The sequence below is a fragment of the Lolium rigidum genome, chromosome 2, assembly GCF_022539505.1.
Source record: "Lolium rigidum isolate FL_2022 chromosome 2, APGP_CSIRO_Lrig_0.1, whole genome shotgun sequence".
Classification (NCBI taxonomy): Eukaryota; Viridiplantae; Streptophyta; class Magnoliopsida; order Poales; family Poaceae; genus Lolium; species Lolium rigidum.
In genome coordinates this window covers 32,756,378-32,768,740 of record NC_061509.1, presented here as the reverse complement: position 1 = coordinate 32,768,740, position 12,363 = coordinate 32,756,378, and the positions used below count along the sequence as shown (strand labels likewise).

Below are 12,363 nucleotides of genomic sequence, written 5' to 3'. Positions count from 1 at the left end.
GCATCTTTATTATGCAGAGAAGAGACTAGGTGTATTGCTTAAACATTTGAGCAATAAAGCATTTTTTTAATCAAAAAACCCCGTATTATGTGATATATGCCTACAAAAGGATGTTGGAGAAATCTAGGAAAAGCAGAGCGTGCTGGCGAAAAACGTGGCAAACTCGAACGAATTCGTTTTTGGTTTGCGATACGAACGAAGCTGCGCTATGCCGTCCCGATAAATAAAGAAGGCCGCGCCTGTTCCTCAAGCCCGTGTCTATCTCTCTTTCGCTGCCGCAGCTCGCTCGCTAGGGTTTGCTCTCAAATCCCCGATCCCCAATCAATCCCCGACCTCCCCGATGGCTGCCGCGGAGGGCGAGAAAAAGATGATCACGCTCAAGTCCTCGGACGGCGAGGAGTTCGAGGTCGAGGAGGCCGTCGCCATGGAGTCGCAGACGATCCGGCACATGATCGAGGACGACTGCGCCGACAACGGCATCCCTCTCCCCAACGTCAACTCCAAGATCCTCTCCAAGGTCATCGAGTACTGCAACAAGCACGTCCAGGCCGCCAAGCCCGCCGGCGCCGACGGGGCGGCATCGGCGCCGGGGGCGGGGGTGGACGGGGCCGCGGCTCCGGCGCCCGCCGAGGACCTCAAGAACTGGGACGCCGAGTTCGTCAAGGTCGACCAGGCCACCCTCTTCGACCTCATCCTGGTAGCTATCCCGTCCCCTCCTTTCCCTTTAGATCTGTTTTGCAACTACTTTTCCCTCTCTAATCGGGATTGTGCTTACTCGCACCAGATTCGATTAGACCATATTTGACTACACGCTGGTAATCGTGCCCTACTAGTTCTCGATTAGGGTATATGTTACGGTTGCTTAATTTGCGACCCCATCCTTTTGTGGGGATACTTGTTCATCTGCCAAGTCAACTCCGTAGATGTACACTTGTGGTGGCTACAATTTTCATCCATGTGACCTAACTGAGATGCATATATATATGGACGGGTGGACTACAAGATTGTGTGTGGTATCTTGCAAGGTTATTTGTAATGTATCCACGTGTATAACACTTGCTTCACTGCCATGTCACCTTACCATGTAGATGCTGCTGCTGATGCTAGCCAGCTCAATTTCTTCATGTATCCTGCATTAGCTGGCTTTGCATCTTCTTGCTTAGGCCCCGGGTGGACTTGTTAGCTTTACAACATGTTGTTTAGGCGGGTGTAGCATCTGCTCTTAATTTGTGCTGCTACAGCTATCCAGCATGGCTGTTGACTGTTTTCTTACCATCAGAGTCATCAAATGTCACAGTATGCTTCTGTCAGTTGTTTCTGCACTCTGTAGTTTCTGCTTTGAATACACATCCGTTAGTTCATGTCTTGTGCGTTTAAGTTTCGCCACCAACACGTCGTGACCATTTTAAATGTCGCTGTCTGACTCCATACACGAGTATCCATGGCTAGTCGCTAGTGCATTGCATTTTTTGTTTGCTTATTTGTAATACATTAGTATCTGCTCTCGATTAGTTTTGTTACAGTCATGTTGTTTTCTGCAAGTTAAAGACGTATCCACTCACTAATGCCAGAATAATTTTTTCCTTTGTAATTTCTCCATGTTAGTGAGGTCTCATATTCTATTGCCGTTGGTAGCGGTGTTGTTAGTGAAACTTTGGGACTTGCCATGAGGCCAGCATCTGATTTTGTCCCCTTATTTTAATTGATCAAAATCTTAGATCTTTTGATTTTGTCCCCTTACTTGATCAAAATCTTTTGAGTGGACTTTGCTGTGTACCTATTTTGTCTTTATGTCTGATTGATAGTTGTTTTCTGTGTGACGTGGAGCTTTCTTCATGTTTGTATATTCCTAAGCAATCGTCACAAAATGAGCAATCTGAGTGTTGATGTTTACCATAGATCAGAAGGCTGTCTCATATTCCATTGCCCTTCGGTAGCAGCGCTGTTGCAGTGAAACTTTCGGACTTGCCATGGGATGAACGTATGTATTTTTGGTTCATCTCATTGAACCAATGTCAGACCTGTGTGTTTTTCTTTGAATAAACATTGCTGTTATGTTGTCCTGTTGATGTATTGCTTTGAATATGTCCTGTACTATATAATAGTGGTATCTCAACATATTTTCTTAGAATCAATAACATTGTGGCCCCATGTTCAACTTGTGTGCTTTGGTTCTTTGAATAAACACCCATAGGTCAGTTCACATGTATATATATTGTTATGCAAGGGATTTGTTTTTTTAACAATTGCTGTCTTTGTACTATAAGCATGTGACATCTTCTCTGCTTGACCACCATGTTCAACTTGTGTTGTCTGGTTTAGGTCTTGGGCCACACGGAGCGTCCCCCGGGGGATCAAATCCCCGATCCCCTGGGTCCGCAGCCGTTGGATGCGTCAGTACCAACCGTACACGATTGACAACTTTAGTTCCACCCCCCCCCCCCGCGATCTCAAGGAAAAAAACTCAAGCGGGATCCTCCTCATAGCTATGCAGAATCAATCATCTCGGGCCGGCGGAGCTCCACCGGGAGCCGTGATGGGCACTGAGGGAGTCCAAGCTCGTAGCACCCAGTCCCCTTGCAGCAACCGTAGTGCTGCCTGCAGCAGCACGCAACCAGCCAGAAGCGCAGAGCCGCTGAGGGCGACCACCTGAAGCACATTGGCTATGGTTCGCAGCATGGTGGTGGATGGCTTGTAGCAGCGGGGGCGAGCAGTTTGTAGCAGCGGCAAAGGCCCTTTGTAGCAGCACCGGCGGCCGAAGGACATTGGTAGCAGCGGCGGCCGCCGTTCATAGCAGCGACAGAGGCGGTGGGTAGCAGAGGCGACGGCCGGTAGTAGCAGCCGCGGAGACCATGGGTAGCAGCGACGGCGCCTGGTCGCAGCAGCCGCGGAGGCCGTGGGTAGCAGCGGCAGCCGTAGTTCGTAGCAGCCGCGGCGGAGGATGTGGGTAGCTGCGTCGTTGGCCTTTCGTAGCAGGGCCGGTTGCCGCTGGCAGCAGAGGTGGGCAAAATTTCCAGCAGGTGGAGGAACTTGGATGAGCAGGTGAAGATGGCGACCCCCGAGCTGTGCCCGTGCAGTCCTACCGCTGGCGAGGTAAAAGGTGCCCCCCCCTGAGTTTTGCCCATGGAGTCCTACCGCTGGCGAGGTAAAAGGTGGGGCGGGAGTTGGGGCGGGATGCACAGTACATGTCGGTGAGAAAAGAAAGTGGGGTGCAGGTTGAAATTGGGAGGCGACACGGAGATGTAGACCGGCTTTTACGCCAGAGCTGCACATGCAGTGCCTTTCTGCTGGCGAGGTAGAAGGTGGGCGCGGAGTTCGGGTGCGCTGCGCAGTCCCCATGATTGGTTGCAGCCTCTCAGGGATCGTGCGGGAGAGATGAGGAGAATAAGAGAGGGTATGCTGATGGTGGGGTCCACAGGGACATGTGTCAGGCCGACAATGCGGACGATGATCCCCTGCCTGAAAGGAAGCGTTTTCCCTAGGTCTTTGAATAGGCACCCATAGATCGATTCACATGTTTATGCAGGGCAGTTTATCTAATTACTTAAGTGCTACTGTATTCATTGTAACCTCTGACACCGTGTGATTCCTTTTGCACCCAGGCTGCAAACTACCTGAACATCAAGGGCTTGCTGGATCTTACGTGTCAGACTGTGGCCGACATGATCAAGGGCAAGACGCCTGAGGAGATCCGCAAGACATTCAACATCAAGAACGACTTCACCCCCGAGGAGGAGGAAGAGATTCGCAGGGAGAACCAGTGGGCGTTCGAGTAGAGGGCAGCATCTACACCCTTGTGCCTGCCGTGCTGATGCTTAGAGCTTAGTGTCAGCGCTCTTTTAATGACGTTGTAATGGATGTAATTATTTTGGAGTCACCCCCAGTGGGTTTGTTGTTGTGTCCGCAAGGAAAACTATCTATCCTTAGTTTTCAGTGGTTATCACTTGCGATCAACTGAATTGCTATTGTCAAGCGGGTTTTTGGTTTGTAACATTGTGCATCTGTGGCTGGTTGATGACTGTTGTCTGCTTTGAGATACTGCGTTGAAGCATAATTGGCGTGTTTTGTTGATCTGGATGCTCTTGGTTTAGCTGATAATGGTTCCTGGTTCCTGGTGATATCTTTTTAGCTGGATGGTGATGGTGATTCATAAATTTTCTGTCAGTTTTGTGCTGCAGAGTTGAGAGCCATATGTTCTGAACCTGGAGACGATAAGTTGCTGTCTTATTCAGAGTCTCAGAGGCTTGGAGCCACTCAATCTATTCTGTGATCTTATCCACCAAGTGGCCACGACCTTTGCCTTCCAAAATCGCAAAAATCTTGGCGCCTCTAGTTCAGTTCCCAACCTGATAAGAAAACACGAGTCACTACTACAAGTAGCTTGTCACCGCTAGTTTCACATTGTTCCTCCTTGCTGCTTCTTGCTCCAGCTTTGGCAATGGCTAAGCCGATATCGATTGAGGTGTGGAACCCAAGCGGCAAGTACCGCGTGGTGAGCACAAAGTCCATGCCCGGCACCCGCTGGATCCGCCTCCTCACCGACAACGACTGTCGCCTCGAGGTGCTGCCTGCTTGCTTATATTGTTTTGTTTCGTAACAGATTGGATGGGCGCTGGTCAATGATAAAGTAGAGAGAAGTTGATTGTGTTTGTTGCAGATATGCACGGAGACAAAGACCATACTCTCAGTCGACGACATCCTGGCACTCATCGGCGATCACTGCCATGGTGTCATCGGCCAGGTAAGTTGCTATTGCTAGGCTGTTTTATATACTGTCCTAAAAACTTCAGTTATGGTCATGTATCTGTTTGGTTAGGCTCTCATCCTTGTAATAGCTATCCTTTGTGTATGACAAGTTGTTTCTACCTACTACTAATGATCGGTTTCCAATCTGGATGATGTATGTTCGTGTGGCATATACAAAAAATACTTCAGTTAACCACTAGTGTTCTTCCGTTGAGTAAATAAAGTCACTAGTATTCTTACTTTTCCTGAGTAAATAAATTCATTAGTGTTTGTCCCCCCCTTGAGTAAATAAAGTTCTGTTAGTCTGTTTCCTAAAAATTGCAGCGAAGTTCATTTATTTTAGTAATAACTACATATCCATTTTCTTTGGCTTCTTTCTAGTACTAATAATTAGTTCCCAATCTGGATGCATATATTAATCACTGCAGCTGACGGAGGACTGGGGCGAAGTGCTCTTCTCCGCGCTCAAGCGTGCGGGTGGGACAGCCTTCAGCAACATGGCCGTCGGGTACAACAACGTCGACGTCGACGCTGCCAACAGGAACGGCATCGCCATTGGCAACACACCTGTATGTATTCCTGCCATTATAGTGTTTTGCTTCTATCAAGTTTGAATCTCTTAATTACCCTGATGGATGGATGGATGGGTTCAGGGTGTTCTGACCGAGACGACGGCGGAGCTGGCAGCATCCCTGTCGGTGGCGGCTGCCAGGAGGATCGTGGAAGCCGACCAGTTCATGAGAGCTGGCCTCTATGACGGATGGCTCCCACACCTGTGATTGCTACTGCTACCAAAACTGAATTTTAATCTAGCTAGTGTTTGTACGAGATATATAATGATATGAATAACATACAGGTTCGTTGGAAACTTGCTCAAGGGGCAGACCGTTGGAGTGATTGGAGCTGGCCGCATCGGCTCAGCTTATGCAAGGATGATGGTATTTATACATCCTGCATCAGTCTCATCTGAATATGTTGCAAAATATAAAATTAACGTTGGTTGTTTCCCAGATTGAGGGCTTCAAGATGAACTTAATCTACTTCGACCTGTATCAGTCCACACGGCTCGAGAAGTTCGTCACAGGCAAGCTAAGCTTAGCTAGCGTCTGTAATAATTTGTGCCGTTGCAGGCAGCTATGTAGGAGTATTTTGACTTGGAACTAATACATATATAATTGTGCATGCGGCAGCTTATGGGCAGTTCCTGAAAGCGAACGGTGAGCCGCCTGTAACATGGAAGAGGGCGTCCAGCATGGAGGAAGTCCTTAGGGAGGCTGATGTGGTAATAATTTAGACTAGGATACATATGCCTGCCATTACAATTATATTAATTGACAGAGGCTGATGTGGTAACCCGCTCTAACTATTAAGACTAGGATGCCAATTCCTGCAATTGCAGCTTTTAATAAGCAGAACCCACCTAGTATAAAGCGATGATCTGCGTTCTGCGTTCAATGTCGATGGCAGATAAGCCTGCACCCTGTGCTAGACAAGACGACGTACCACCTGATAAATCCCGAGCGTCTGGCGATGATGAAGAAGGAGGCAGTGCTGGTGAACGCGAGCCGAGGCCCCGTGATCGACGAGGTGGCGCTGGTGGAGCACCTGAAGGCGAACCCGATGTTCCGCGTGGGGCTTGATGTGTTCGAGGACGAGCCGTACATGAAACCTGGGCTGGCCGAGATGAAGAATGCAGTCGTCGTGCCTCACATCGCATCAGCATCCAAGGTACATATATGTGGATATCTCAATAAATGAATGAATGACTAAATTGTATATCCATCCTCTAATCGAGCGGTTCATTGGTTGTGGTTGTTCAGTGGACGCGTGAAGGGATGGCAACCCTTGCTGCTCTCAACGTTCTTGTGAGTAATCCATGATCCATTGATCAAATCTTAATTAATCAACAATTTTATGTATAGCTATTTCTTTGAAATAGAAAATGAGGTAATACTTACTGATCAAGAAAGCATGTTGCTTGTCATGTTAGGGTAAAATCAAGGGGTATCCAGTGTGGGGAAACCCTAACGCAGTGGAGCCCTTCCTGGACGAGAATGCTATGCCCCCGCCTGCTTGCCCAAGCATTGTCAACTCGAAGCAACTCGGTAATTCTATCTATACTGTCTGTCAATATAGACATGTGGTTAGCTCATTTTCTGATGGACTTTGCTGTGTGTATTCAGGACTGCCATCTTCCAAGCTTTAGACAGAGACAGGAACAGAGACGATGCTGGATCGAGCACTGCTTGCTATGTATAGCTGCTAGCATATAAACGCATGGAGTAGTAGCAAGAGCTTTTGTATGGATCATAATTAATTATATACATTTTCCCTGCGAGGATAAGTTTGGTCATGTACAAGACAGAAGTTTTCTCGCCATTTGGCTGAGATGGAAAACGAATACATAATAGTAGCTACAATTATCTTGTTGCCTGTGTCTCATCTCTCGTTGACATAAGATTCACTATTCCCGGTACTTGGGACATGGTGAGTGTTGCTAGGTAGGATGTCACCTTCTTCAGACCTTGTTTACCTCTCTCGTATATTTTTTTCCAATGGGTATGGGGATGGAAGGGGATTTGGTGTTCAACCAATCCCCTCAAATACCCTTCCCCAAAAATACACTAGTATGATGGAAAGTTTTCAATTTAGGCAAAAAATATGGGGATGGGAGGGGATATCTCGGGATTATTTCGTTTAAAACGGGAGAAGTATGGATCAGTGGGATTTTTTTGACCCTGTGAGGCAAAGCCCCACAACAATTTTCTTTATTAAAAGAAGAAGCAAGTCTGCAATATGTACAAAACAGAGAAGAATCTAAAGAAAGCTAAAAAGGACTAAAAAAGAAAGACAAAGGAACTAGGCCTCTAAGGCAGAGACTTAATCCAAGAAAGGAGACTATCTTTATGCTTTGCTTTAATTCTATATTGCAGCAATGTGATGTCATGGATGAACTTGCTTCTCCACTTAGTGAAAGAGCTCTTCTCACTTCTAAACTTTTACCATTTTTGATTAACCATATGTTCCAACAGGCAATCATCATCACTTCCATAAAGAAAGGATGCCCAAAACTTCTCCTTGCCTGAGTCAGCACCTTCTGCATATGATCATGTGGCTGCCATTCTATCTGCAAATAATTTCATATTCTCACACTGAAGTTGCACTCAAAAAACAAGTGTATCCTATCCTCATAGACTCTCCCCGGGCACAACACACAATGTGTATCCTCAGTTACCTTCCAATGCCTACACTACAATAAATCTCTTGTGCTTAGTCTATCCGAAAGCAGCAACCATGCAAACACCTTTGTCTTCATAACACAACATGAACCCCACAACCACTTATAAATCATGGGCACCTGTATATGAGAGTGAATATGAGCATAAAAGCTTCTAGATGTATATTTCTCACCCCAAGCATATTTCCAGACATCCCTATTCTCGGATAATGGGTTATTCTTTATCATTCCTTGGAGTTCCAGTAATTCCTGATAAGCTTGTAGTGACAAAGGCATGTGAAACAAATTCCCCAACTCCTGTGACTGATACACCTGCGCCACTGAACTGTTTTCATTGATCACAAAAGAATAAAGTCTGGGAAATCTTCTACACATTGGTTGAATGGAATTTTTTATTTCCCAATTGTTAGGCCAGAATAACAAGGTATCTCCTGTACCATGCTGTACTCTAGCCACTCCTCTAAAATTATCCACTTGCTTTATTACATCCTTCCACCAGAAGGACCCACAAATATTCTCAGCATGTGGAACTTTGTCTCGGTAATAAGCATTCCAAACCAAATGCACCAAAGGTAGATCTTGCTTATTATAGAATTTATCAAGGAATTTGATAAGCAGAGCGGCATTCTGCTTTTGAAAGTCCACAATCCCCAAACCACCCTTAAACTTAGGCTTGCATACCATTTCCCAGGCTGCCAATGACTGCTTTGGTTCCCCTTCTTTATCCCTCCAAAGACATTGCCTTAGAATTCTGTCAAGTTGCTTAGTTAATCCCACTGGGAACTGCAAAGTACATAGGAAGTTCAAAGGCATAGAGGCTAGAGCTGAGCTTATTAGCTGTAAACGAGCACCCTGAGATAAAAATCTAGAACTGGCTGTCAACTTTCTTTCTAACCTACAAACAAGAGGAGATAATTCTGTGATCGTCGGTTTTGTTGTACCCAAAGGTAAGCCTAAATATGTGAAAGCCATTTTTCCTACCTGACACACAAAAACTCTAGATAAATGCTGAATCCTCTCTTCAGACACATTAATGGGCAGCATATAAGATTTATCATAATTTATCTTTAAACCAGTCGAAACTGAAAATTTCTGCAATGTATCCTTGAGAGCCAACAGTTGGTCCTCAACAGCAGGCAAAATTAACAAAGTGTCATCCGCGTATTGCACTATTGGAAACTCCTCATCATTTGTTTCAATAGGCCCAGACAGAGTACCAATGTTCACCATATCTTTTCCTGCAGACTGAAGCAAATAAGATCCAAAAATATAAAACAAAGGTGATATTGGATCTCCTTGCCGAACCCCACTTTTACATTCAAACTGCTTCCCTGGTATTTCATTTAACAAGATGGAAGAGGTTCCTGAAGACATGATGGCTTTGGCCCAATTAATCCATTTCCTATTAAACCCTTTAAACTCCATCACTTTCAAAATAGCCTCATGCTCTATTGTGTCAAAAGCCTTTTCAAAATCCAACTTCAAGATGACAATTGGCTTTTTTGAGCTCTGGCATAGGTAAAGATATTCAAATGACCATGCTAAACAATCCTGAATAGATCTATTCCTTAGAAAGCCATATTGATTTTTATGGATACATCCCAAAATTTTCCCTTGCAGATGATTAGCTACCAATTTTGTTAAAAATTGAACACAGACACTTGTCAGAGAAATGGGACAAATCATTAACCCTCACAGACACTTGCTTCTTGGGCACTAAGGTAATGTATGATCCATTGATATTTCTCAATTGAATTGACTCATCATGAAAATCAGCTGCCAATTTATAAAAATCCTCCTTGACTATGTGCCAACATTTCTTTAGGAACAAGCCATTAAAACCATCAGGAGCTCTATCACCTGGCATTTCCTTTATTACCTCATCCATTTATTTTTGCTCAAATGGTTTTGTAAGCTCATCAAACCATCCACTCTGTGTAATATTCTTCCAAGATCAAATTGCATAGAAATCCCTTCAGAGCATCCCATTCTACCCTTATATTCATTCCAAAGCATTCCAGCCATTATGTCATGGTCATTTATTTCATTACCCTCATCATCAATCAACATAGAAATTGTGTTTCTCCTATATCTTTCAGTTGCCATGGCATGGAAGAACTTGGTGTTATCTTCCCCTTGCTTGATCCACCTGATAGTACATCTTTTCCTCCAATAATTGCATTCTGCCAATAGGAGCTCATCCAGGTGTATCTTGACAATATTTTGAAAGTTAAACTCCACTCTATAAAGTGGCCTCATTTCTTCCAACGAGTCCAAGGCCAAGATCACTTCATTGCATTTTTGAATCAGTGCCTTTAATTTAGCCAAACTTACATGCCACTTTTTCAGTTCATATCTCAACATTAACTTGTCAGCCACTATAGCTGAACTGTACTTTTTATTTGAGCCTTTTGCCCAAGAACTGGACACACAGTCCAAGAACCCAGGCATATCCACCTAGTAGTTGTCAAACCTAAAGATCTTAGCTTTTTGGGATGTTTGTGTCAATATTAACAACACATGGTACATGGTCAGGACCATTTTTTGCCAGAGGAATAACCAAAGTATTGGGGAAAGAGGTGATCCAATTTGCACTAGTGAAGAACCAATCCAACTGCTCCAATAACGGATCTTTTTTGCATGTTTGACCAAGTATAAGCACGTCCCTTTATAGGAATTTACAAAATCCCCAAATAACCAATGATTTCATTGGACAAAAACATGTCATTAATGTCCCCACTAGGCTTATTTCTATTATCTTGAGAGCGCATGAAATTAAAGTCTCCTAATAATAACCAGTTTTCCTCAGGAGATATTTTCAAATCATATAACCAAGCAACAAAGTTGTCTCTCTCCACCCCCCTAACAAGGCCCATACACACACACTAGTGTCCGGACTTCATTATTATGCATAGAGGTGAAGTTAATAATTATGCCATATTTTTCAGTCTGCACCAAAACTCTTGAGAATATGGATGAGTTCCACATCACCAAAATACTCCCTGAGGCACCCACTGAAGGAGCACTGGCAAAACAATCAAAACGTTTGGGGCAGAACTTTCGAATAATTCTCCAATCAAAAGTCTCACACTTTGTTTCTTGTAGACATATAATATCACATTGATTTTCTTCTATTTTTTTATCTTACTTGTCTCTGTCTATTGTCAGTGTTAATTCCTCTAACATTCCAGCAAAGAATTCTCCACTTTCTCTTAGATAGTGTACTCATTAATAAACTTGGGATTAAGAGAAATATGCAAGAACTGACAGATAATATCAGCCCACGTACAGTAACAGTAAACTCATAGACCACTGACAATAAGCAGTACTGATAAAGACACCCATAACTGACACAAAAGCAGTAGTAACCCTGACTGAACCCACACTTAGGATATTTACAGCCAGGCAAAAGACACTCAGAACCCCTTGGAAATATGTCACATCACATCTTACACAAGCCAAACACTCACCCACAAACTGACACTGAATAAAACTCCACATCACACCACCACCCATAGCAGCCATATCACATATACAATTTCTTATCTTAATCATTCGTCATGGAATTCTTGGCACCCTTCTTGGCCTCAGCTTCAAGCTGTTCCTGTGTTAACTTGCTTGGGGCAATCCCTAAGGATAATCCAACCCTCTGCAGCACATGTACTGGAGTAACATGGAAATCCTCCTGTGCAGTATCCTTATCTTTGATACGTCCCAAACGTATCTATAATTTCTTATGTTCCATGCTACTTTATTGATGATACTCATATGTTTTACACACATTATATGTCATATTTATGCGTTTTCCGGAACTAACCTATTGACGAGATGCCGAAGGGCCAGTTGCTGTTTTCTGCTATTTTTGGTTCCAGAAATCCTAGTAAGGAAATATTCTCGGAATCGGACGAAATCAATTCCCAGCATCCTATTTTTCCACGAAGCTTCCAGAACACCCGAGATCCACCAGAGGGGAGCCCTGGTGGGCCCATATGATAGGGCGGCGCGGCCAGGGGGTGGGCCGCGACCCCTGTTGTGTCATCGCCCCGTCAGCCCTCCGACTCCGCCTCTTCGCCTATTTAAAGGTCCCTGACCTAAAACCTCGAGACGGAAAAGCCACGGTACGAGAAACCTTCCAGAGCCGCCGCCATCGCGAAGCCAAGATCTGGGGGACAAGAGTCTCTGTTCCGGCACGCCGCCGGGACGGGGAAGTGCCCCCGGAAGGCTCCTTCATCGACACCACCGCCATCTTCATCACCGCTGCTGTCTCCCATGAGGAGGGAGTAGTTCTCCATCGAGGCTAAGGGCTGTACCGGTAGCTATGTGGTTAATCTCTCTCCTATGTACTTCAATACAATGATCTCATGAGCTGCCTTACATGA

The 12,363-nt window shown here is 44.8% G+C and overlaps 2 protein-coding genes across 2 annotated transcripts; both read left to right on the top strand.

Moving 5' to 3' along the window:
• The first annotated feature begins 232 nt into the window (after positions 1 to 232).
• On the top strand, positions 233 to 4,071 carry LOC124691524 (SKP1-like protein 1). The gene is made up of 2 exons (XM_047224808.1): positions 233 to 697; positions 3,603 to 4,071. Exons 1-2 carry the CDS (start codon positions 341 to 343, stop codon positions 3,774 to 3,776), a joined length of 531 nt encoding a protein of 176 aa, XP_047080764.1. The 5' UTR covers positions 233 to 340; the 3' UTR covers positions 3,777 to 4,071.
• A 300-nt stretch (positions 4,072 to 4,371) lies between these two features.
• Positions 4,372 to 7,173, top strand: LOC124691523 (glycerate dehydrogenase-like). The gene is made up of 11 exons (XM_047224807.1): positions 4,372 to 4,561; positions 4,658 to 4,741; positions 5,175 to 5,315; positions 5,400 to 5,521; positions 5,603 to 5,684; positions 5,758 to 5,830; positions 5,937 to 6,028; positions 6,214 to 6,474; positions 6,567 to 6,611; positions 6,737 to 6,851; positions 6,930 to 7,173. The coding sequence occupies exons 1-11, from the start codon at positions 4,439 to 4,441 to the stop codon at positions 6,950 to 6,952; spliced, it is 1,161 nt and encodes a 386-aa protein (XP_047080763.1). The 5' UTR covers positions 4,372 to 4,438; the 3' UTR covers positions 6,953 to 7,173.
• Positions 7,174 to 12,363: the final 5,190 nt, after the last annotated feature.